Source organism: Pan troglodytes, chromosome 9 (genome assembly GCF_028858775.2).
Source record: "Pan troglodytes isolate AG18354 chromosome 9, NHGRI_mPanTro3-v2.0_pri, whole genome shotgun sequence".
Taxonomy (NCBI): Eukaryota; Metazoa; Chordata; class Mammalia; order Primates; family Hominidae; genus Pan; species Pan troglodytes.
In genome coordinates this window covers 73894131-73919794 of record NC_072407.2, presented here as the reverse complement: position 1 = coordinate 73919794, position 25664 = coordinate 73894131, and the positions used below count along the sequence as shown (strand labels likewise).

Genomic DNA, 25664 nt, shown 5'->3' with positions numbered 1-25664 from the left:
GGTAAAACAGGATGGGGGGGGCAGTTGGTTGCTTGGATTTTGGTGGTCGAGCAACTAGTGCCTTACAGGGTTCAGAGGCCAATTGGAAAGGGGACAGCTAAGGAGGCGGGTTCTTAACAAGGTCCTGCCATATGAGGATATATGGGATATGATCTAAGTGGCCTGCATGCCTAGGTAGGAAAATCTTGGACTTTACCTTAGTGATGACAGCAAGTCAGAAGGTCTTTTCGGGCGGCCACCTCACATCAAAGGCAGGCCATTCGGAGCGACACAGAGTAATTAGCTTTCCTTTCCTGATTTCTATACTAAGATCATGGCCTCTTGCTCTAACTTCTTTGAAATTACTCGTAAGGAGAGATAGAGGAGTGCTCTGGGTATTACTTATCCTGTAATAATTTGTAGTCTCTTCCTGTAAGGGAATGTGGGTTTGAATCCTTGTAAAGGAAATCTGATCTGACTTACTTATTAATGATATCTAATCGCAGGCGCACTTTGGCAGCCCTGGTCAGAGGCAGCTGCTGCCCGCCAAACCGGGGCAGTTCAGATCGCAAGCGCGCACCAGAAGCCTGGGTCAGAGTCAGCTGCCTGGATCGCGGTCACGCTGGGGCAGCCTAGATTAGAGACAGCTGCTGCCCGCCCAACCGGGCAGCTCAGATACGGCTGCTGCCCGCCAAACTGGGGCAGCTCAGATCAGAGACAGATGCTGCCCGATCAACCGGGCAGCTCAGATACGGCTGCTGCCTGCCAAACTGGGGCAGTTCAGATCGCAAGCACACACCGGAAGCCTGGGTCAGAGTCAGCTGCCTGGATCGCGGTCGCACTGGGGCAGCCTAGATTAGAGACAGCTGCTGCCTGCCTAACCAGGCAGCTCAGATACGGCTGCTGCCTGCCAAACCGGGGCAGCTCAGATCAGAGACAGATGCTGCCTGATCAACTGGGCAGCTCAGATACGGCTGCTGCCTGCCAAACTGGGGCAGTTCAGATCGCAAGCGCGCACCGGGAGCCCGGGTCAGAGTCAGCTGCCTGGATCGCGGTCGCACTGGGGCAGCCTAGATTAGAGACAGCTGCTGCCTGCCTAACCGGGCAGCTCAGATACGGCTGCTGCCCGCCAAACCGGGGCAGCTCAGATCGCAAGCGCGCACTGGAAGCCAGGGTCAGAGTCAGCTGCCTGGATCGCGGTCGCGCTGGGGCAGCCTAGATTAGAGACAGCTGCTGCCCGCCTAACCAGGCAGCTCAGATACGGCTGCTGCCTGCCAAACCGGGGCAGCTCAGATCAGAGACAGATGCTGCCCGATCAACCGGGCAGCTCAGATACGGCTGCTGCCCGCCAAACCGGGGCAGCTCAGATCACAATATAGATCAGATGAGAGCCAGGGGACGTCTCTTACCGGTCTCTGCTGGCCGTCCTATAGCGCGTCCGCCAGGACTGTGCTAGCTCCAGTTTCAGACTTCGCGAGTCACAGATTCGGATTCAGAACAGACACGGACAGACAAACGGAGACGAGCCAGCTCACCTATCAGTAGATCGATCCTAGTAGATCCGTTGACCAGGGGTCTGGTGGGCTTGGGGAATCCCGGACGAGCCCCCAGATGTTATGCCCAGACCGTTTGTTCCTCAAAGAAGACTACCAGAGTCCAGAGTCAAAGCCAAGCGGCAAGGATCTTTACTACAAGTTCGAACCTGGTCCTTCCATTCTACCGCATACAAGAGGGCCTTGAACAATGCGAGTGTTTGCTTTTTTATAGCCTGAAAGTACAGGGGAACAAAGGAATTCTTTTGGTTCCTGCTCTTTCAGTAAAACTTTGAACGGCTGTCCCCTCATCTGTCCTTTTATCGGAGACTTTCCTGGTGGTGTTTGTACTAGGCTTGTTTGTTTTGAGCCTGGGGGAAGTTTAAGAGATATATGGTAATATGTGGTGGGATGGGAGGATGGGATGTGTTTGTACTGGGCTTGTTTGTTTTGAGCCTAGGGCTGAGGAATGTGCACGGCCCTTTTCTTTGTATCACGCTCCATGCACTTGAAGGGTTCAAAAGACATACTGAGAATCAGTGTAAATGTTGACAGTGTCACCCTCACTGAGTTCTAAGGCCCGAATGAAAGCAATGAGTTCAGCTTTCTGGGCTGAAGTGGCCTGGGGCAACGATCTGGCTTCAACAACAGTGTCCAGGGTTACCACTGCATACCCTGCACCTCTCTCTCCTTGGGGGTTGAAGAAGCTGCTCCTATACACATACAGTTCCCAGTCTACTGATGCCCAAGGCTGGTCCCGGAGGTCAGGTCTGCTAGAGTGAATTGAGTCCAACACTTCTACACAATCAGGCTCGACAGGGCTCTCTGACAACGGGAGCAAGGTGGCGGGGTGTAGGCTGTTACAAACTTCGATGGTTATACGGGGATTTTCACAGAGCAAAGTCTGGTACTTGGTGAGTGTGGCATTCGTTAGCCAATGATGTCCTTTAGTATTCATTAAAGTCACCACGGCACAGGAGGCCTTTATGTTCAGGTTTTGCCCCAGAGTCAGCTTATTTGCTTCTTGTACTAGCAGGGCAGTTGCTGCCAATGCCCTCCAACAGGGGGGCCATCCTTTAGGAACCCTGTCTAGTTGTTGAGAGATGTAGGCCACCAGCCTCGGCCAGGGCCCCACAGTTTGGGTTCAAAGTCCAGCTGCCATCTTTTCTCTCTCTGATGCATATAATGGAAAAGGCTTTGTCAGATCCGGTAGCCCCAGGGCTGGGGCTGCCAGAAGTTTTTCCTTTAACTCATGAAAGACTTGCTGTTGTTGGAATCTGCATTCCAAAGGTTCCTGGTCCCCGCCCCCTTGTTGACCGCATACAAAGGCTTGGCTAATACTGCAAAGTTTGGGATCCACAGTCTACAAAACCCCACAGATCCTAAGAATTCTCTCACCTGCCTTCAGCTCTTAGGCTCCGCTAGATGGCAAATGAACTGCTTTCTTTCTGATCCCGGGCTGCGTTCTGACCCCTGTCACATAGTAAACCCCAAGTAACGTACCTGCTGTCAGCAGATCTGAGCTTTCTTCTTGGACACCTTCTACTCACAGTCCTCCAGGTGCCGGTGTAGGGCATCTGTTCCCTTGGCACACCCAAGTGCCGTGGGGTGTCCCAGCAGAAGGTCATCAACCTACTAGAGCAACACGCAGCCTAGGTCTCTGCTGGGAAACTTCTGGAGGTCTCGAGCCCACGCCTCCCCGAAGATGGTGGGGGAGTGCTTGAACCCTTGGGGACGCCCGGTCCAAGTGTACAGAGTAGTGACACCTGACTCCGGATCTGCCCACTGAAAGGCAAACAGCTTCTGCCTCTCAGGGGCTAATCTGATAGGAAAGAAAGCATCTTTCAGGTCCAAGCAGGTGAACCAGCTGTCCTCAGCTGGCGGAAACCCCAACAATGTGGACGGGTTAGGTACTGTTGGATGGAAAGTCAGTGTAGCTTGATGAAGCAAGCGCAAATCCTGTGCTGGCTGGTAGTCCTTGGTCCGTGACTTGGGAACAGGCAGGAGGGGAGTGTTCCATGGAGACTGACAAGGAACAATCATTCCAAAAGTTCTTAGGTGCTTGAGATGGACCTGGATACCTTGAAGGGCTTCTCTGGGGACCGGCTCCTGTTTTTGCCTCACTGGCAGGTCCGCAGTCTTAACTGGCCAATCCTGGAGGGTTGTCTTCTGCCCATACTCTTGGCCACCGCTTAGCCAGTGCTGGTCTTCTCTCTTGGCCTGGCTCAGTTAAGAAAAGTCTCCTTTCCTCCTCTCGGGGGACCATAAGGGTCATAATGACTCCCGCTCTGGGTAACTTTAGCAGTGAAGAGCCATGCTGTGTCAAAGAGATAGTGGCTTTCAGCTTGCTTAGCAAGTCCCTTCCTGAAAAGTTCAAGGGACAGTCAGGCATGTACCAAAACTGATGAATGACTTTATGTCCTCCTACAGTACAAGTCCGAGGCAAGCAGAAAGCTTGCTTTGCTGAAACCCCCGTGGCTCCGATGACGTCAATAGTCTTTTTGGATAAGGGGGCTACCGGGGCGGTTACTAGCGAATGTTCAGCACCGCTATCTACAAGAAAGTCAATGTCTCCACCCCTGACTGTCATTCTGACCAGAGGCTCTTTGGGAACGCTTGAGCCCTGTCTCCCTCTGTCCAATAACCCTTCTGCCAGGTTGAGCAGTGCCCCTTCCTCCTTGTCCGGGGCCTCCTGCTCTGAGTCACCTTGTTTTCTTTTGAGCTGAGGGCATTTGTTTTTCTACTGTCCTATTTCTTTACAATCAGCACACTGGTTATGCTGCAAACTCTGACAGCCAAGCTGAGTTTCTTTCCCAGTGCCCCCCTTCCCTTGCCTCTTTGGGGGGGGCCCTCTGATTGCTGCAGCTGACAAACAGTTCGGCGTGTCTCCAGGTCTGACCTCCATTCTCTTTGCCGTTTTCCTTAGGGCTTACTGCATCCCTGTTTACAAACACCTGGCTAGCTATTTCTAGTAATTGTGGTGGATTCATCCCTGCAAGCCCAACCTGTTTCTGCAGTTTTCTTCTGATGTCTTCTGCGCTTTGACCGACTGAAGCCATGGCAATCATGCGCTGATTGTCAGGGCTATCGCGATCAAAGGGAGTATACATACGATAGGCCTCCCACAGTCTCTCGTACAATTGTGCTGGACTTTCTTCTTTTCCCTGATTGACCTCAGAGAGCTTGTTAACGTTTGTGGCCTTCTGAGCTCCCCTCATTAATCCTTCCAAGAGAGCTTCCCTGTCTCGGTTTAGCCTTTGCATCTCCTCTCTTTCATGTGGGTCCAACTGGGGGTCGGTTCCTGGCAACTGGGTCCTTCCATACTCTTGGGAGTTTTGATAATCAGCTGCTGCATGTTCCTCTAGCCACTTAGTTGCTGCTTGGAGGACTCTCCACCTTTCTTCGCTGTTTAAGAGGAACATGAGCAACTGGTGCCAATCAGCCTAGGTGGGGTTGTGGGTCTGGATAACAGTTTGGAGCAAATCAATTAGAGCTTGTGGCTTTTTGGTATAGGGCGGTGTATTGTTTTTCCAGTTGAGAAGGTCGACGCAGGTGAAGGGCTGGTACCCAAAAACACGCCTCTCCGCCACGTGACCATCCTCATCTATCCCAGTCTACCGCTGCTCTCTCAGGGGCATTTGTGTCCCTGTTTTGGGTCGTAAACGAGCTGCCGAGGGAGGGGTGGAATGGCACAATGCGACTTACTGCAATTAATAATCTCAATTTTTAATTGACACTAATAATTATCAATATTAATAACCCATAATATAATTTTTAAAATCAATACCGATAATAATGATAATTAATATTAAATAGTTATATTAATGATAACAATACATGACTAATATTAATGATTAATGATGCCTGATATTAATAACTGATATTGATCTTATTCATTAGAAAACAGTAATATTAGCTCCTAATAATTCATATTAATATTAATCATCTGAAAACTTTTTATTAGCAATTATTTCTTAATATTAATATTAATATCGGTCATTCATATTCATTTTAATTATAAATGAAGTATAATTCACACTAATATTACTCCTTAATACCTCAGTGGGTGTACACCCACCTGTGATATTGCTCCTAATGTCCAGGGTGGGAGAGAGCATGATATTACGTTCAATATCGCAGTAGGTGTACACCCAGCCGGTGATATTGATCCGAATATAATCTCCAGGGTGTGGAGTATGATGTTACTCCCAATATAGCACTGGGTGTGCATCCACCCGGTGATTTTGCTCCTATTATTCACGGAAGAAGACAATGCTATTACTCCCAACATCGCAGGAAGTGTACACCCCCGTGTGAGATGGTCCTTTATAACATTCCAAGGCGGAGGGGGTGATAGGACTATATATATGGCAGAAAGTGGACACCACCAAGGATATTGTTCCCATGATCCTGGAGGGAAGAGTATGATATTACTTTCAATATCACAGAAGGTGGACACGCCCCCACTGATATTGTTTCTAATTGCAACGTGGGAGAGGAGGCTATGACACGTGATATCCCAGGGAGTAGAAGCACCCTTGTGATACTGTTCTTAATATTCAGGGAGGAAGAGGATGATATGACACCCAATACAGACGGGTGTACAATCTCTGTATACCCAGGGTGTACACCGGTTTGTGAAACAGTTCATAATCTCCAGAGTGGGAGATGATATTACTCACAATATGATAAACAGGCTGTGTGTCCACCGCGGATCCTAAAAACCAGGGGGGCAAGAAGGGCTGGCTCTTACTCCCCGCATGGCGGGGGGCACCTCACCCCCCTGCGATGGGGATCCTAAGAGCCATGGGGGCAAGAAGGGCTAGCTTTTACTCCCAGCATCGCGGGGGGTGCCTCTCCCCCCTGCGATAGGGGTCCTAAGTGCCAGGGGGGCAAAGGGGGCTGGCTCTTACTCCCCGCATCAGATATAGTACTATGGGTGAAACAACAATGTGGCTGTGGATGTAAATTAAGGGAGTAAATGTTAAAATGCACAAATGAAAATAGAGTGTTAGCATTTATAAAATTTATATTCATTTTCACCTGACCATCTAAACATGCAATTATAATAATTTTCATCTATCATGTTAATTATTCATAGATAAGAGAGTTTAAGACATGTTTTTTCTCCTGGAGTCTGAAGAAGATGGAGTTAGAATTTTCACCACTTCTTTTGTCCGTCAATTTGAATGATCTTCAGTTTGCAGCAGATGCTGAAGTCAGCACAGTATCTAATTGCATGTTCATCAGCATTGCACTTCAGTCTGCAATGATAATATTCTGAAGGACATTCATCATTAGAAGTGAAGCTTCTGGCTTTAAAAAGAGAAGACAAATTATACGACACAATATTACTTACTTTTTATGTTTAAATGTCTGAAATGTTTTATAATAAATTAAAAGCATTACAGAACTTTCCCAGAAAAACAAAAACAACAGCAAAAGAATGCAAGAGAAAAAGTGGAGATGCTGAATAAAGACAAACGATGATTTCTTCTATAAAGAGAGTAGTAAATGAGGCAGTAGTTGGAAATGTACAGAATTTTAAATGAGAACTATTACCACATATTTCTACCTAAAATGAATTATCCAGCTTGGGGGTGGTGTAGAGATTCATAATGCAGGAAATAATGTTTAATTTCTGGAGTTAAATTCTTAAAAATGTCATTGGGGATGGAACCTAGTGTAAGTGGAGGGGTTGGCCTTGAATCAGAGAGTGAAGAGAAGGCAGATTATGGATAAAGATAAAACCATGTGAAGAGATATGGTGGTGGAAAAGTGGAAAAGCTATCTTTGGTTGCTTCTCTGTTCTTGGTGAAATGAGAAAAAATAATCCTTAATTGAGAGAAGGGGCCAGAAGGAGTTGAGTCTTAGTTCCAGCTTCCCAATGTATTTGGGCTCAAGGCCATGTCTCCTTTACTGAGGAAGTTACTGAGATATGGACAGGAGCCTATAACCCATAATCTCCCATAAATATTCCCTTTAAACATACCAATCCTTCCCAAATCCTTTTGTTACAATTTATAAGTTAAAATATTTGCCATGACCAACATCATGAAAGTTTCTCCTTATGTTTTCTTCTATAAGTTTTACAGTCTCAGGTAATTATGTTTAAATGTGTAGTTCATTTTGAATTGCTTTTTGTGTGTAGTGTAAGATACAGGTCCAATTTTATTCTTTTGCATATGAATATTCAGTTTTCTCAGTACCGTGTATTGAAGAAATCATCTTTTCCCCATTATATATTCTTCGCATGTTTGTTGAAGGCCAGTTGACTTTATAAGTGTCGGTTGATTTCTTGGCCCTCTATTCTCTTCCAGTGGCCTATATGTCTATCTTTATCCCAGTAGCACACAGTTTTGATTACTCTATCTTTATAATACATTTTGAAATTAGAAAATGTGATGCCCCTAGCTTTGTTTTTCTTGCTCATTGTTTTGACTATTCTGGGTCCTTTGTGGTTTTATATGAATTTTAAGATTGTTTTTTCTATTTCTGTGAAGAGTGCCATTAGGATTTTGATAGGGATTGTATATAATCTATAAATTGCTTTGAATAGTACGGATATTTTAATATTATGTCTTCCAATTCATGAACATAGGATATCTTTCTACTGATTTGTGTCTTCTTTAATTTCTTTCATGAATGTCTGCAATTTTTAATGTACCAGTCTTTCATCTTTTGGTTAAGTTTATTCTTAAATATCTTATCTTTTTCTTGCTATTATGAATGGGATTTTCTTTACTTGCTTTCCAGTTGCTTGCTGTTAGTGCTATAGAAACACAACTGGTATTTCTAGGTTGATTTTCTATCCTGCAACTTTACTGAATTTGTTGTTAGTTTTAATAATTTTGGGGGAGTGAAGTTTAGGGTTTTTTACAAAAAAATTATGTCATTTGGAAATAGATAATTTTACTCATTCCCACCCCCCAACAGTTTGGATGCCATTTATTTCCTTTTCTTGCCTAATTGTTCTTGCTAGAACTTTTAGTATCATGTTAAATAAATGTGGCAAGAAGGGGCACTTTTGCCTTGTTCCTGATCTTAGAAGAAAAGCTTTTAGTTTTTCACCATTGAGTATGAGTGAAGAATTTCTTTTTACTTTTAGTGTAAGGTAGGACTACTGGTGACAAACTCTATTTTTGTTTACCTAAGAAAATTATGTATTTTTACTTTAATTTAAAGGGTAGGCTGGTCATGGTGGCCTGCACCTTTAATCCTGGCACTTTGGGAGGCCAAGGCGGGTGGATCACCTGAAGTCAGGGGTTCAAGACCAGCCTGGCCAAACTAGTGAAACCCAGTCTCTACTAAAAATACAAAATTAGCCAGGCGTGGTGGTGGCTGGCTGAGGCACGAGATTGCTTGGACCCAGGAGGCGGAGGCTGCAGTGAGCCAAGGTCACTGCCACTGCACTCCAGCCTGGGTGACAAAGTGAGACTCTGTCTAAAAAAAAAAAGATAATTTTGCTAAGTAGAGAGCTTTAAGATAGTGTTCTTTTTTTTTTTTTTTAACATTTTAAATATTTCACTTTCCTCTCTTTTTGCTTATGTGGTTTAAGAGAAGTCTGATGTAATTCTTATCCTTGGTTGTCCATAGATAAAGATTTTTTCCCCTCCTGGCTTCTTTTAAGATTTTCTTTTTGTCTTTGATTTTTGGCAGTTTCAATATAATATGCCTATGTTTAAATTTTTTGTATTTATCTTGCTTGGTATTCTTTCAGCTTCCTAGATATGTAGATTTTGTTTATTTTCAATTTTGGGAAAATCTCAGTCAGAATTTCTTCAAATATTTCTTCTGTTCCTTTCTCCTCCTCCTGATACTTCATTACACATATATTTTTCCTTTTGTAACTGGCCTACACTTATTAAATATTCTGTTCTTTTTAATTCTTTTTTCTTTGCTTTTAAGTTTTGGAAGTTGCTATTTAAAATTCTTTAAGCTCACTGATTCTTTCCTTGATCATATCAGTCTATTGATGAATTCATCGTTATGGGCTAACCAGTTTTCCTCCAAAATTTGTATGTTAAAGTCCCAATCTTTAGTATGTCAGAATGTAATCATATTTGAAGATTTTTTTTTTTTTTTTAAGGACTGATAAAGCTAAAATGAGACTCCCAGGGTATGGCCCTCATGCGATATGGCTGATGTCCTTATTAGAAGAGGAAGAGACACCAGGAATGCATGTGCACAAAAAAATGCCATAAGAGGACATGGCAAGAAGGCAACCAGCTGCAAGCCAAGACAGGCCTCAGGAGAAACCAAATGTGCTGACATCTTGATCTTAGACTTATAACTTCCAGAACTGTGAGAAAATGAACTTTTGTTACTTAAGGCACCCATTCTGTGGTACTTTATTATGATAACCCTATAGCAATGCAAGAATGGCCTAATACATCTATATTTATATTGGACAAAATTGACTTTAAGTGAAAAAACATAAAAAGAGACAAAGAAGGCCATCATATAATAATAAAAGGGCCAATCCAGCAAGAGGATATAAAAATTCCAAATATGTATATATATGTACCCAGTAGTGGAATAGATGTATTAAAAATGTCATTAGAGCTAAAGAGAGAGATACACCTTAACATCATGATAACTGAGGGCTTCAATACCCCACTTTCAGCATTGAACAGATCATCTAGGTAGAAAGCTAACAAATCATCATCAAATTTAATCTGTACCACAGACCAAATAGACTTAACAGACATTTACACAACATTTCATCCAATAGCTGTGGAGTACACATTCTTCTCCTCATCACATAGAACATTCTCCAGGCTAGACCATATGTTAAGACACAAAACAAGTTTCAACAAATTTTGAAAAATCAACATTATATCAAGTATATTCTAGACAAAAATAGAATAGAACTAGAAATGAATACTAGGAAGAACTTTGGAAACTATACAGATAACATGGAAATTAAACAACATGCTTCTGAACAACCATTGAGTCAATGAAAAAACTCAGAAGAAAATAACAAATGTTCTTGAAATAAATGCAAATGGAAACACAACATACCAAAACCTATGGAATACAACAAAGACAGTGCTAAGAGAGAATTTTACAGCAATAAATGCCTACTGCAAGAACATAGTAAGATTATAAACAAGCTACTATGCACCTCAAGGAACAAGAAAAACAAGAAAAAATGAAATCCAAACTTAGGAGAAGGAAAGAAATAATAAAAATCAGAGCAGGACTAAGTGAATTCGAGATTTAAAAAATTCAAAGAATTAATGAAACAAAAAGTTGACTTTTGGAAGAGATAAACAGACTTTATAAACTGCTAGCTAGACTAACCAAGAACAAAAGAGAGAATGCCAAATAAATAAAATCAGAAATAAAACAGGAGACATTACAACTGATATAAAAGAAACACAATGGATCATTAGAGTCTGTTATAAACAACCATATGCTAAATAATTCATATGATGAAATTTTTTTACCAACACCAATAATCAATCTAACTTTCCCAAATTAATTTTAAAATCCACCAATACTTTATAATAAATACATATTAAACTGTGGTTTATACCTGAGATTTAGATTATCAATTGACTTATTTATCTTTTCTGAGGCACATGTTACCTCAGAGCACATTTTAAAATTTATTTCAAGATTCCATCATTTATATAATTATACAGAATTATACTTTTCCTCCGTGAATGTTGGTGTTTTATATTTTTATTGAGATAGAATTTACTATAAAATTCATTCCTTTAGAGTGTTCCATTTAGTGAGTATCAGTGGATTCTTAAAGTGGGATATACTGATGACCACTGAATGAAGGAATGAGGTACGAATCTATGCCACAACATGGATGAATCTTGAAAACATTATGCTAAATGAAAGAAGGCAGACATGAAGGATCACATATTTATTATTCTGTTCATAGTAAATGTCCAGAATAGGAATATACATAGAGACAAAAATTAGATCAGTGGTTGCTAGGGACTGGGAGGAGGAGAGATTTCTTCTTGTGCTTATAAACATATTCTGGAATTAGATAATGGTGAGGGGTGCACAATTTTAAGAATACACTGATAACCACTGAATAGAACACTTTAAGGCAATGAATTTTATGGTAAATTTTATCTCAATAAAAATATAAAAAACCCACTAGCATTCATGGGGGAAAGGCATAATTATTTATAATTATATAAATAAGGGAATCTTGAATCATGAAGTATTATATAAATGAGGGAATCTTGAATTGTGAAGTATTAAAATGTGCTTCAGAAATGATCAATAAGTCAACCAGTAATCTAAATCTCAGGTATGAACCACAGTTTAATATGTTTTTATTATGGGGTATTGATGAATTTTAAAATTAATTTGGGAAAGTCATATTGATTATTTAATAAATATGCCTATATATAATTGGCTAGTTTTGTGGTTAAAAATTAAGGTGGAATCTTAACTCTCACCATACAAAAAGTAATTTCCATATACATTAAATGATATCATATGAGTTTTATTCAACTTTAAAGGAACACAGAGGCTAGGTCCTTGCCTGGATCAGTGGTGAATTTATCCTGTGAACCAAGGATTATGGTGGAGTATCCACCTCTTCACCTCTAGCCCTTCTTCTAGTCATCATTCGCTTTTCATTTTTCCAATTCTTTAAATTTCCTGTGTTCTGTGTGCATCCTCTCACCATCTTTTGATCAAACACAACTCTCAAGTAATTTTATTTTTTTTATGATTATTTTTTGAGACAGGGTCTCACTCTGTTGCCCAGGCTGGTGTGCAGTGGCATGAACTAAGCTGAATGCAGCCTTGACATCTCAGGCTCAAGCGATCCTCCTGCCTAAGCTTCCTGAGCAGCCAGAACCACAGGCACGCACCACTATACCTGACTAATTTTTTGTATATATATATATTTTTTGTAGAGATGTGGTTTCACCCTGTTGCCCCCACCGGGCTGGTCTAGAACTCCTGAGCTCACCCACCTCAAACTCCCCAAATGCTGGGATTATAGACATGAGCCACTGTGCCCGGCCTCAAGTGAGTTTATCATAGGTTAAATCACTGCAGTGAACCACCTTATTTATTTCTTTAGTATCAACTCTTCAGTCTCTTGAGCAGCCTTCATGGTACAGTAAAATCTGCCCATGCCTAATTTATTTTCAGACTCTTGAAAGACCTTGCATTTTCTTTTACTTACATTTTTAGAACTTTGGAATAAAAAAGTTTCTGTCTTACTTGGAGGAACTGTGGACATCAAGGAAAGGACTCCAAAGACAAAAAACAAGACCCTCATGGTTGAATAGGTAAAGCAGGTTAGAGAGAATCAGTAGCTGAGATGAAGAGGACTTCTGTGTACATTCAGTCCTCTGAAGAGGTGAGTTGCTGAGTAATTATTGAGCCTTTCAGGAGCAAGAACATTTCTGTGTTTCAATGAGATTTTATATCAGGAGACAGCATGCAATCATCATGACTATCAGTCATTTAAAGTACATTTATCAAAGGTCAACAGGGTGTGTGCAAAGGTAGTAGAAAGCACAGCCATGGCAAAGGCAGGAGAGAGACTTGAAATATCAGCATTGTCTTATGCATTCTGGAGGAACTGTAAAAGTTAAGGAAGCAGTTATAGAGGAAAAGCATTCATTTTATTTTTCTGATAATGGGAAGAACCATGTAATACAACAGCATGCCTATTTATTACTATTTTGGCACCGTGTGTTAGCATGCTTAAGCAATGGAATTAAATGTGGAATTATAAACAGACTAGTGAGATACAGAAAAACTTTTATTTGATTATCTTTCTGTCCAATCGATCGAATGAGATAAACTAATTTTTATGTTGAAACCTAAGTTAACACAAATTGTTTTCACATCAGTTATATGTAATATGAGAGGAATTAAAGAAAGAAGAGTGGGCCTTAGGGAACCTATAATACACTTCGGAAAGCAAATAATATATACAAAGAAATAGCAATGCAACACGAGCATATTTCTGACAGAGAGTCACAAATTACTTCTTAGACACTAAGGAAATGAATATAAACACCAGAATACTTTGGGTGCCGTAGGGAATGCTTAAAAAGGGTATGAGTAAACTTTATTTATTTATTTATTTTTTTATTTAGAGACAGGGTCTCACACAGTTGCCCAGGCTGGAGCGCAGTGGTGCGATCTTGGCTCACTGCAACCTCTGCCTTCCGGGTTCAAGTGATTCTCCTTCCTCAGCCTCCCGAGTAGCTGGGATTACAGGCACATGTCTCCATGCCTGGCTAAGTTTTGTATCTTTAGTAGCAATAGTGTCTTGCCATGTTGGCCAGGCTGGTCTCGAACTCCTGGCCTCAAGTGATCCACATGCCTCAGCCTCCCGAAGTGCTGGGATTACAGGGGTGAGCCACCACATCTGGCCAGAATATCAACTTCAGAAACTGCAAAGTACATGCGCATTCCTGGTCTTACTTGACCTTCATTCCTTTCTAGATGGTCTCACTACAGGTGAAGTAAATTTTCTCAGTACCAAGAAGGAAGTTCTCTTTCTGCCATGGCTTCTTCTTGGTGCTACTTCTATAATACTTCAGAGTGTTAGTGAATGGAACACGTGGTTACATTATTTGAGCAGGTCCTCCCTGCCTTTAGAGACTTTGAAAATGAAATCTTGAGTCAGGGATGGGGAGGTCTTGGAAGAGGCAAACTTCCCAAGTCTTAGCCTAAGGAGGGCCAGTGAGGGGCATGAAAGCTCTGGAGATGTTTTTTCCTAAACCTCCATTCAGGTCCTTCCTCCTGAGTTGCTGGGGCAGCGGTGCCTGGGCACAAGCCTCTGCCAACACCCTAGAAACTCAAAGGGGGATCTTAGGGTCATTGTGCTGGTTATTGCTAACTGCTCCATTTACTGAAGCCAGAATGGCCTAGGATCATTAGCATCTCTGATCAAGAATCCAGAATTTACTGCTTTTTCTCACCTCTCTGAGAATTCTTTCTTTCTTGATCACAAGGAAAAGCTTTGGAAGTACAGTTTACACTGCAAAGCAATACAATTTATGGGAACAAATAATTGAAATCCTTTATGGAACACTAAGGGCATAATTTTCACTGCTTGGTATTTTCTATGAACATTTGTTTGCCAGCCTGATGTAGGTTGGTGTAAACGTAATTGTGGTTTTTGCCATTACTTTCAATGGCAAAAATCGCAATTACGTTTGCACCAACCTAAGAGATTTGGAGCCAGGAGGCAGGCTTGGAATTCTGCCCAGGAAGCCCAAGAACATTGTGTAATCCATGGGCTACCAATCATGGATATCAAAGAAGGGTCAGAGGAAGGTTCACTGCATTCTGGGGGTGGACCAGTAGGTACCAGATGAGCATTGAAAGATGGCTTAGATTGCAGAGGGCTTCAGCAAAGAAAGGTAAAGTGCTTTGACCAATGACTTTCCTTAAAAGAACACCAAGAAGAAGATCAGATAGCTATCAAGCTATCAAATATAAGCTGTCACAGTAGAAAAAGAATGAAGGTAATTTACCATTAGATAATTAAATTTGACCTAGAAATTATAGAGTTTTATTGCACATAACTCTCCAGGAAGGCACCAGATTTTCAATAAACAATTTATAATCAAGTATTCATTGTTTACCTTCCTTTCCTGCCTTCAGCAGTACTGACAGCTTTGGGGACTTTGATGCATTAATTATCTATTTTTCTTCTTGTTGATGCCGGTTTTCTTTTTCTTATTTATTTATTTATTTGAGACAGAGTCTTACTCTGTCACTCAGGCTGGAGGGCAGCAGCGTGATCTCAGCTCACTGCAACCTCCACCTCCAGGTTCAAGTGAATCTCCTGCCTCAACCTCCCACGTAGCTGGGATTACAGGTGTGTGCCACCACACCCAACTAATTTTTCTATTTTTGGTAGAGATGAAGTTTCACCATGTTGGCCAGGCTGGTCTTGAACTCTTGGCCTCAAGTGATCTGCCTGCCTCTGCCTCCCAAAGTGCTGGGATTACAGCAGTGAGCTACGTGCCCGGCTGCTGCCAGCTTTCTAAATCCATTGTTTTCCTTACTTTAAGTCTGTCAATATCCTCAAGTTCCTGCCATGTTAAAAACAAAACACAAAATTGACTTTCCTGTATTTAGTTTGTTTTTTTAATGAATGCCCTAGCTTTACCCTTTCCCCCTCAGGAAAATCATAGTCTCTATGCTTCATTTCCACTTTATCTTTCATTCACTTCTTACCCCACAAGTGGCTGACATTTTCCCTCAGCTTTCCATTGAATATACTTTTGCTAAATCACTCACAAGTTTTTCTCTGTATAAGAGTAGACAAACACATATATGCCTATATCCTATAAGTATATTTTATTTTTATTGATTCCTAAATATTATTTCATGTAAAATTGGAAAAAATAAGATTATCATGATAATAGATATAACACATTACTTGATCACTTAAAAGATCATTACTATTTTAGTTTATTTACTTTCCATTAAATTTCTCTCTCTCTTATTCTTGTGATTCACCTATAGCTTTATTTATTAATAAGTATTACTTTATTGTAAATATTTTCCTATACTATTTTCAAATACTCAAAATTTTTACTTTCTGCATAATATTCCATATTATGGATATTTCATAATATATTTATGTAATCATCCTTTCATTGTTGGGCATTGTTTTGTGTTTATAATTTCACTATTTAAATGTTATGAGACTGTCCCAGGGGGCTTCTCTACTATTTCCAAATCAATTTCTGGCTAGGTCTCCTGACCCAAGTGGCTGCTGGAGTTGCAGGTGTGCTTAACTTATATGGAGCGAGTAAAACCTTTAGTTCAATACGTTGTTAATTGAAAGGAGAATCTTAGTATAGACTATTTTCCAGTATAGGTAAAAAATGGATAATAACTTTGTTCAACTAGCAAAATAAGAGAAAAAGATAGAAAATAAGGTAAAAATAAATGATAGACATAAGGTCAAACGAAATGAGTAAAATCACTCCATCAGTTGTTAGGAGGCAATTTTTTTTTCTCTTTCTGCACTTGAGTTGATCAAGTCTATAGATAGATTCTCTTCATAGCTATGAGAAGCATATTGGCACAAGGTTGCTGTCTCTCTCTGTGTAAATGAAGTATTAGCTCTAGCCTGGATGTTTCCTATAAGTTTCAGAATAAAAAAATTCAATATTTACTTGACATCTACTTTTGGATGTCTAATAAGCAACTCAAGAATTCCAAAATGAATTTTTGATTCATACCACTTTCTCTGTTAATACTCACACTCCCCTTTGTCTTGCTCTCTCAATGATGGGCTCATGTACCTAGTTGTTTAGGTTAAAAAACAAAAATGAACAAAAACTCTGAGCATACCTTTGATTCTCTCATTTAATAATTACAACCCATTAGCAAGCCGAGTTCTATCTTTAAAATATCTCTTTTATTTTTTATTTTTAAAAATTTTTGAGACAGAGTTTCACTGTGTTACCTAGGCTGGAGTGCAATGGTGCGATCTCTGCTCACTGCAACCTCTGCTTCCCAGGTTCAAGCAATTCTTGTGTCTCAGCCTCCTGAGTAACTGGGATTACAGGTGCTAGCTACCAATTCTCAGCTAATTTTTGTATTTTTTTTTTTTGTGGAGATGGAGTTTCGCCATGTTGGTTAGGCTGTTCTCAAACTCCTGTCCTCAGATGATCCGCCTGCCTTGGCCTCCCAAAGTGCTGGGATTATGGGTGTGAGCCACTGGGCCCGGCCTAAAATGTGTCTTAAATCCAACCTTTGTTCACTTCCTCTGTCATTGCACCATTGTCCAAGTCACTAGTGTCTCTGGAGAGAGCCCTCTAACTTGTCTCTATGTTTCTATGAGAGCTTTGCATACTCTAATTTATGTTCACACACCAGAGATATGTTTCTAAAATGCAAATTAAATCAAATTATTTCCTTAAAGGACTTCATGTCCAAAACACCAAAAGCAATGGCAACAAAAGACAAAATTGACAAATGGGATCTAATTAAAATAAAGAGCTTCTGCACAGCAAAAGAAACTACCATCAGAGTGAACAGGCAACCTACAAAATGGGAGAAAATTTTTGCAACCTACTCATCTGACAAAGGGCTAATATCCAGAATCTACAATGAACTCAAACAAATTTACAAGAAAAAAACAAACAACCCCATCAAAAAGTGGGCGAAGGACATGAACAGACACTTCTCAAAAGAAGACATTTATGCAGCCAAAAAACACATGAAAAAATGCTCATCGTCACTGGCCATCAGAGAAATGCAAATCAAAACCACTATGAGATACCATCTCACACCAGTTAGAATGGCAATCATTAAAAAATCAGGAAACAACAGGTGCTGGAGAGGATGTGGAGAAACAGGAACACTTTTACACTGTTGGTGGGACTGTAAACTAGTTCATCCATTGTGGAAGTCAGTGTGGTGATTCCTCAGGGATCTAGAACTAGAAATACCATTTGACCCAGCCATCCCATTACTGGGTATATACCCAAATGACTATAAATCATGCTGCTATAAAGACACATGCACACGTATGTTTATTGCGGCGTTATTCACAATAGCAAAGACTTGGAACCAACCCAAATGTCCAACAATGATAGACTGGATTAAGAAAATGTGGCACATATACACCATGGAATACTATGCAGCCATAAAAAATGATGAGTTCACGTCCTTTGTAGGGACATGGATGAAATTGGAAATCATCATTCTCAGTAAACTATCGCAAGAACAAAAAACCAAACACCGCATATTCTCACTCATAGGTGGGAATTGAACAATGAGATCACATGGACACAGGAAGGGGAATATCACACTCTGGGGACTGTTGTGGGGTGGGTGAGGGGGGGATAGCATTGGGAGATATACCTAATGCTAGATGACGAGTTAGTGGGTGCAGCGCACCACATGTATACATATGTAACTAACCTGCACAATGTGCACATGTACCCTAAAACTTAAAGTATAATAATAATAAAAAAAGAAAATCTAATTACGTTTTTTAAAAAAACTACATAGAATAAATCCAGTCTGTTTACATGCCACACAATGTCCTACCTGATTTGGTTGCTGAATATTTCTCCGATCTTTTTTTCCTGCTACTGTTCCCTCTTTTCATTCTGTTCCACACGTATTAGTTTTCTTGCTCTTCCATAAACATTTCAAACTCATTTCTACCTCATAGCCTCTGTTTTTACTCTTACCATTGCAAGGATTATTCTTTTCTAAGATATTTCTATGGAAACTCTGTCCCCCTATTTCATTCAGTCTTTGTTCCTGTGTCACCATCTCAGAGAGGCTTTCCATGATTATTGAATAAATTCTAAAATAAAATTGATATCGAAAAGGGCATGCTCCCTGCAGCAAGTTGCTAATATCAGAAATCAATAACAATAAGATATATTCCCAAATTCATACATAGAGATATTCAAACACAACACATTCCTACATAACACTTGGGCTAAGCCATACATAAATATGAATACAAAATAATTAGATCTGAAAAAACGGAGAGCACTATAAATGAAATCCTGTGGATTGCAGCCAAAGTGGTATAAAAAGGGACATTTATGGTTTTCAAGACATTTACTAGAATTCATGAAAGTATGAAAGCAGCGTACTGCTCAACTGAAGAATTGAAATAAATAACAAAATAAATAGAAAAAAACTTGAAACAAAATAGGAGGCAATAAACAAAAATAATATCACACATAAATAAGAAACAAAACAAAGCAAGAAACATTGTAGAGTTATTTAGTAAGACCACTAGGTAGTTTATGGGAAGATTCATATATTAGTTGAGTCTTAGGAAAACATCATGAGAAAAAGAGAAAAAATAATAATACAGGGAAGAAAAGGAACATAAACTACAGATAGAGAAGAGCTTTGATATCATGATAGAATCCTTTAAACCCTCTATCCTGAATATGTGAATGAGATGGACAGTTTTAGGGAAATACGAATGAATAATATTGACCAAAACAAACTTACAAGTGGTCAATGTTGTATCCTTTTACATCCAAAAGGTGCTAGAACTAGCAAGATTTTATGTACAATCCTGAAGGAATAGATAATTCCTATTTCTTTTTTTGTTTTTTTGAGACGGAGTCTTGCTCTGTCACCGAGGCTGGAGTGCAGTGGCGCGATCTCGACTCACTGCAAGCTCCACCTCCCAGGTTCACGCCATTCTCCTGCCTCAACCTCCCAAGTAGCTGGGACTACAGGCGCCCGCCACCACGCCCGGCTATTTTTTTTGGTATTTTTTAGTAGAGATGGGGTTTCCTCCTGTTAGCCAGGATGGTCTCGATCTCCTGATCTTGTGATCCACCCGCCTCGGCCTCCCAAAGTGTGATAATTCCTATTTCTTAAGAATAATTGAGATTACAGATTGAGCTAGGTGATTACTCAACACATTTTATGAAAGAGAATAGGCACAATATAGAAATTTCACAGGGGTAGTGTATTAGTTATTGTTGCATAACAAGGTTTTCCAAAATGTAGTGGCTTAAAACAACAAACTGATTATCACAAGTTTCTGTGGGATGAGGCTTAACTGGGTGCTTTTGGCTAAAGGTCTGTGTTGAGGTTGCAGACAAAAGCTGTCAGCTGGGGCTACATTTTAATCTGAAGACTGGGAGTGTGGGGGTTATATATAAACTCATTCACTGGCTTTTTTCATGCAGCATAATGTTGTGGAAGTTCATCCATGATGTATCATCTATTAGTATTTGTTCTTTTTTATTATGAAATAGTATTTCTCTGTATAGATATAGTACATTTTGTTTATCCATATACTAATATATGGGATAGAAACCTAAGAATAGTATCATTAAATTGCATGATATATTCATATTTATCAGTTTTAAGAAAAGGCCAAACTATTTTCCAAAGCGGTGATACTATTTTATATTTCCATCAGCATTGTAAAGGGCCCTCATTTAGCCACATCTTCATGGACATATTTTATCACTGGTCATTTTTATTATAGTTATTCTAGTGTGTGTTAAGTGGCTTCTCATTGTGGTTTTAATTTGCATTTCACTAATGACTAATGATTCTGATAATCTTTTCATCTGTTTACACCCATTCACATATTTTCTTTGGTGAAATGTGTACTCAAATCTTTTGCCTGTTATCTTATTTATTAACAAATTATTAATTATAAATTGATAAATTATAGTTGTCTTATTTATTGGGTACAAAGTGATGTTATGATTTATGAATTCAATGTGGAATAATTAGATCATGGTAATTCACACACCAATCACCTAAAATCATTATTTTTTTGCCTTGAGAATGGTTGAAATATATTCTTTTGGCAATTTTGAAATGTATAATACATTTTTTACTATATTCACCATGCTGTGCAGTATATCTTAAAGAAACCTTATTCTCCTGTCCAGTTGAGGCTTTGTACTGTTTGACCATGATATCCTCATCCCTTTACCATCCCCAGCCTCTGGTAACCACTGTTCTACTCTCTGCTTATTTGAGTTTGATTGTTTTAGATTCCACAAATAAGTGAAACATGTAATATTTGTCTTTCTGTGGCAGGCTTATTTCACTTAGCCTAATGTTCTCCAATTCCATCTTTGTTGCTGCAAATAAAAGAGTTTCTTTTCTTTAAGGTAGAATAGTATTCTACTGTGTATATATACTATATTTTCTTTATCCATTTATCTGTTGATAGACACTTAGGTTGATTCCAAAACTTGACTATTGCAAAAAGTGCTGCAATGAACATGGAAATGCAGACATCTCTTCAATATACAAATTTCAAGTCTTTTCAGTAAATACCCAGACGTGAGATTGCTAGGTCATATGTAATTTTATTTTTATTTTTGTTCAGAAACTTATAAGTTTTCCATAATGGCTACACTAATTTACATTCCTACAACAGTGTGCAAGTGTTCCCTTTTCTACACATCCTCTCCCACACCTGTTACATTTCCTCTTTTCTGTAGTAGCCATTCTAGCAGGTGTGAGGTGATATCTCATTGTGGTTTTAATTTCCATTTCCCTAATGATTAGTGAGGTTGAACACTTTTTCATATGTTTATTGGTCATTTGTATGTCTTCTTTGAGAAATGTCTATTCACCTCCCATGCCCATTTTTTAATTGGACTATTTGTTTTCTTTCTGTAGAGTTGTTTGAGTTCCTTATAAATTTTGTCTATTAACCCCTTATCAGATGTATGGCTTGCAAATATTTTCTCCCAATCTGTAGACTGTCTCTTTAATTGTTTTCTTTGGTGTGCATAAGCTTTTTATTTTGATTATAATCAAATTTGTCTATTTTTGCTTGCATTGTCTGTGCTTTTGCAGTTAGAACTCAAATTAGAACTTTAAGTTAGAGCTTAAAATGTCCAATGTCAAGTGCAGCAGGTTTCTCACCTCAAGGGACAAGAGAACAAAGCCAGGAGCCTGGTACCAGCTTCCCAGGATTAGGGCACACAGCCCCAGAGTAATGAGCTGAGCCTTGGCCCCCAGAAGTTTCCCAGAAATGAAGCCAGTCAACGGAACCCACCTTATTCCACAATCAAACCGTCAAAGGTGTCAAAGAATATAAGAGCAAAAACCCCATCCAAATGACAGTGATATGGTTTGGCTCTGTGTCCCCACCCAAATGTCACCTTGAATAAATCCCCATGTGTCAAGGGCAGGACCAGATGGAGATAACTTAATCATGGGGTGCTTCCCCCATGAGTGAGCTCTCATGAGATCTGATGATTTTATAAATGGGAATTCCCCTGCACAAGCTCTCTTGCTTGACACCACGTAAGACGTAATTTTGCTCCTCATTTGCCATGATTGTTAGGCCTCCCCACCCTAACAATGTGGAATTGTGAGCAAATTAAACCTCTTTCCTTATAAATTACCCAGTCTCTGGTATGTCTTTATTACCAGCTGGAGAACAGATTAATACAGACAGCGACACCAAAGATTAAAGAAACATCAGTCTACACAGATTAAAAAGAAGCAGCACAAGAACTCTGGCAACTCAAAAAGCCAGAGTGTCTTCTTACCTTCAAGGGACTGCAGTAGTTCCTTAGCAATGGTTCTTAACTGGGCTGAAATGACAGACATATAATTTAGAATCAGGATAGGAATGAAGATCATTGAGATTCAGGAGACAGTTGAAACCACATTCAAGGAATCTAAGGAATCTAATAAAATGATATGAGTTGAAAGACAAAATAGCCCTTTTAAGAAAGAACAAAACTGATCTGATAGATATGAAAAACTCTCTATGAGAATTTAATCATACAATCACAGGTATTAACAGCAAAATAGGCCATGGTGATGCACACGTATGTTTATTGCAGCACTATTCGCAATAGCAAGACTTGGAACCAACCCAAATGCCCATCAGTGATAGACTGGATTAAGAAAATGTGGCACACATACACCATGGAATATTATGCAGCCATAAGAAAAGGATGATTCCATGTCCTTTGTAGGGACATGGATGAAGCTGGAAACCATCATTCTCAGCAAACTATCCCAAGGACAGAAAACCAAACACCGCATGTTCTCACTCATAGGTGGGAATTCAACAATGAGATCACTTGGACACAGGAAGGGGAACATCACACACTGATGCCTGTTATGGGGTAGTGGGAGGGGGGAGGGATAGCATTAGGAGATATACCTAGTGTAAATTACGAGTTAATGGGTGCAGCACACCAGCATGGCACATGTATACATATGTAACAAACCTGCGCATTGTGCACATGTACCCTAGAACTTAAAGTATAATAATAATAAAAAAATAGGCCATGCTGAGGGAAGAATCTCAGAAATTGAAGACTTGTTCAGTTAGACAAAAATAAAGAAAAAAGGATTCAAAAAGATGAACAAACCTCTGAGAAATATGGAATTATGTAAAGCGACCAGATATATGACTCACTGGCATCCCTGAAAGAGCAGGAGAGAAAGCAAACAACTTGGGAAACATATTTGAGGATATCTTCCATAAAAATTTCCCCAACCTCACTAGAGAGGTTGATTCAAATTTAGGAAATGCAGAGAACCCCTGCAAGATACTACACAAGACAACCATCCCCTAGACATATGTCATCAGGTTCTCCAAGGTCGACATGAAAGAAAAAGTATTAAAGGCAGCTAGAGAAAAGGAGCAGGTAACCCACAAAGGGAATCCCATTAGGCTAACAGTGGACTGTTAAGCTGAAACCCTATAAGCCAGAAGAGATTGTGGGCCTACATTCAGCATTCTTAAAGACAAGAAATCCCAACCAAGAATTTTATATCCATCTAAACTAAACTTTATAAGCAAAGGAGAAATAAAATCCTTTTCAGACAAGCAAATGCTAAGGAAATTTGTTACCATCAGACATGCCTTAAGGGCAGAGGTCCTTAAGGGAGTGCTAAATATGGAAAAGAAAGAGTACCAGCCACCACAAAACACAATTAATTACATAGATATTGACACTATAGAGCAACACACAATGAAGTCTGCATAATAACCAGCTAACAACACAATAACAGGATCAACTCCACACATAGCAATATTAACCTTGAACATAAATGGACTAAATGCCCTACTTAAAAGGCACAAAGTGGCAAGTTGGATAAAGAAGCAAGCCCCAACTGTATGCTGTCTTCAGTGTCATTGCATGTGAGCCCATCACTCATAGGCTCAAAGTAAAGGCTCAAAGAAAGATCTGCCAAGCAAATGGGAAACAAAAAAGCAGGGGTTGCCATTCTAATTTCCGACAAAACAGACTTTAAGCCAACAAAGATAGAAATAGACAAAGAAAGGCATTACATAATGGTAAAGGGTTCAATTCAACAAGAAGACTTAGCTATCTTAAATATATATGCACCCAAGACAAGTGTGCGCAAATTCATAAAACAAGTTATTAGGGACCTACAAAAAGACTTAGATAACCACACAGTAGTAGTGGGAGACTTCAACACCTCACTGACAGCATTCGACAGATCATTGAGAGAGAAAACTAACAAAGATATTTAGGCCCTAACTCAACACTTGACCAAATGGACCTAAAAGACATCTACAGAACAGTCCACCCAACAACAGAATACACATTCTTCTCATCTGCACATGGTACACACTCTAAAATCAACCATGTGATTGGCCATAAAACAATATTCAGCAAATTCAAAAAACTTGAAATTATACCAACCACACTCTCTGACCGCATCCCAATAAAAATAGAAATAAATATTAGGAAAATCACTAAAAACCATACAATTACATGGAAATTAAACAACCTGCTCCTGAATGACTTTTGGGAATGACTTATGAGGCTGCATCTGGAACCACATGTAAGCAGGGCTGCAGCAGGGTCCACAGGCAGATGGCGGTGTTTCTGTGTTCATGGCCAGGTCTTTGATTGGTGAGCCTACTCCCAGGGGCATGGGCCTGCCTTCTCAAAGCAGTTTTCCTTGGTCTTGGGCTCTAGTGGGTTGTCATGACCTCCTGACTGGGTCCTGATGTTCCCACAAAGACATTTTATCCATGGATGGTTGCCAAATCAGTGTTCTGTGGGTGGATGAAGGCTGGGGACCTTCTACTTAGCCATCTTACAGATGTTCTGTTTCATTTGTTCTTTGATTTCTTTTTCTTCTTTTTTTCAAGTAGTTGGGTCATTGTGATTATTCAATTTTTTTTTTGTTATTAAACTGTTGTGTTATTTAACAGTTGCTTTAGTGTTCATAGTATTGCTCTTTAACCCATCACAGTCTATCATTGGGTGTCATACTACTTTACATCTAATATAAAAACCTTTCAAGGTTATATGAGTTATGGTTCTTACAGCAGCAAAAATATTTTATTTTGTATTTTGAATATGGAAATTGCAATCTTTTTCTAGTGATAGTAAAATCCATTTTACTTGGACTATTTTCAAGTATTTTTGTGACTTGCCATTTATTCGGAAACTCTATTGTCTTGATCATATCAAATTTTCCAGAAAGATAGAAAGAACAAAACGAACTTCTAAATGTACAACTGGCAAAGGTCTGAGAGTATCTCAAGCTTTCATGATATATAGTATTGCCTTTGTCTTTTTTTTTTTTTTTGAGATGGAGTCTTGCTCTGTCGCCCAGGCTCGAGTACAGTGGCACAATCTCGGCTCACTGCAACCTCTGCCTCCTGGGTTCAAGCGATTCTCCTGCCTCAGCTTCCTGAGTAGC

At 39.8% G+C, this 25664-nt stretch overlaps 2 protein-coding genes across 8 annotated transcripts in view; both read left to right on the top strand.

Moving 5' to 3' along the window:
* Positions 1 to 13245, top strand: part of XNDC1N (XRCC1 N-terminal domain containing 1, N-terminal like) — a 58071-nt gene extending 44826 nt beyond the window's left edge. For 6 of the 7 annotated variants that reach the window (XR_010147095.1, XR_010147094.1, XM_063782526.1 and 3 more), the window contains one exon: positions 9601 to 13245. Coding sequence is in view for 5 of the 7 variants with exons in the window: in XM_063782526.1 (XP_063638596.1) it covers positions 9601 to 9606 (6 nt within the window). In the remaining 2 variants the exon portion in view is untranslated. 7 annotated transcript variants of the gene reach the window in all.
* The window catches only part of LOC134806957 (putative zinc finger protein 705EP), a 109071-nt gene that overhangs the window by 32402 nt on the left and 51005 nt on the right, over positions 1 to 25664 (top strand). The window lies entirely within an intron of this gene.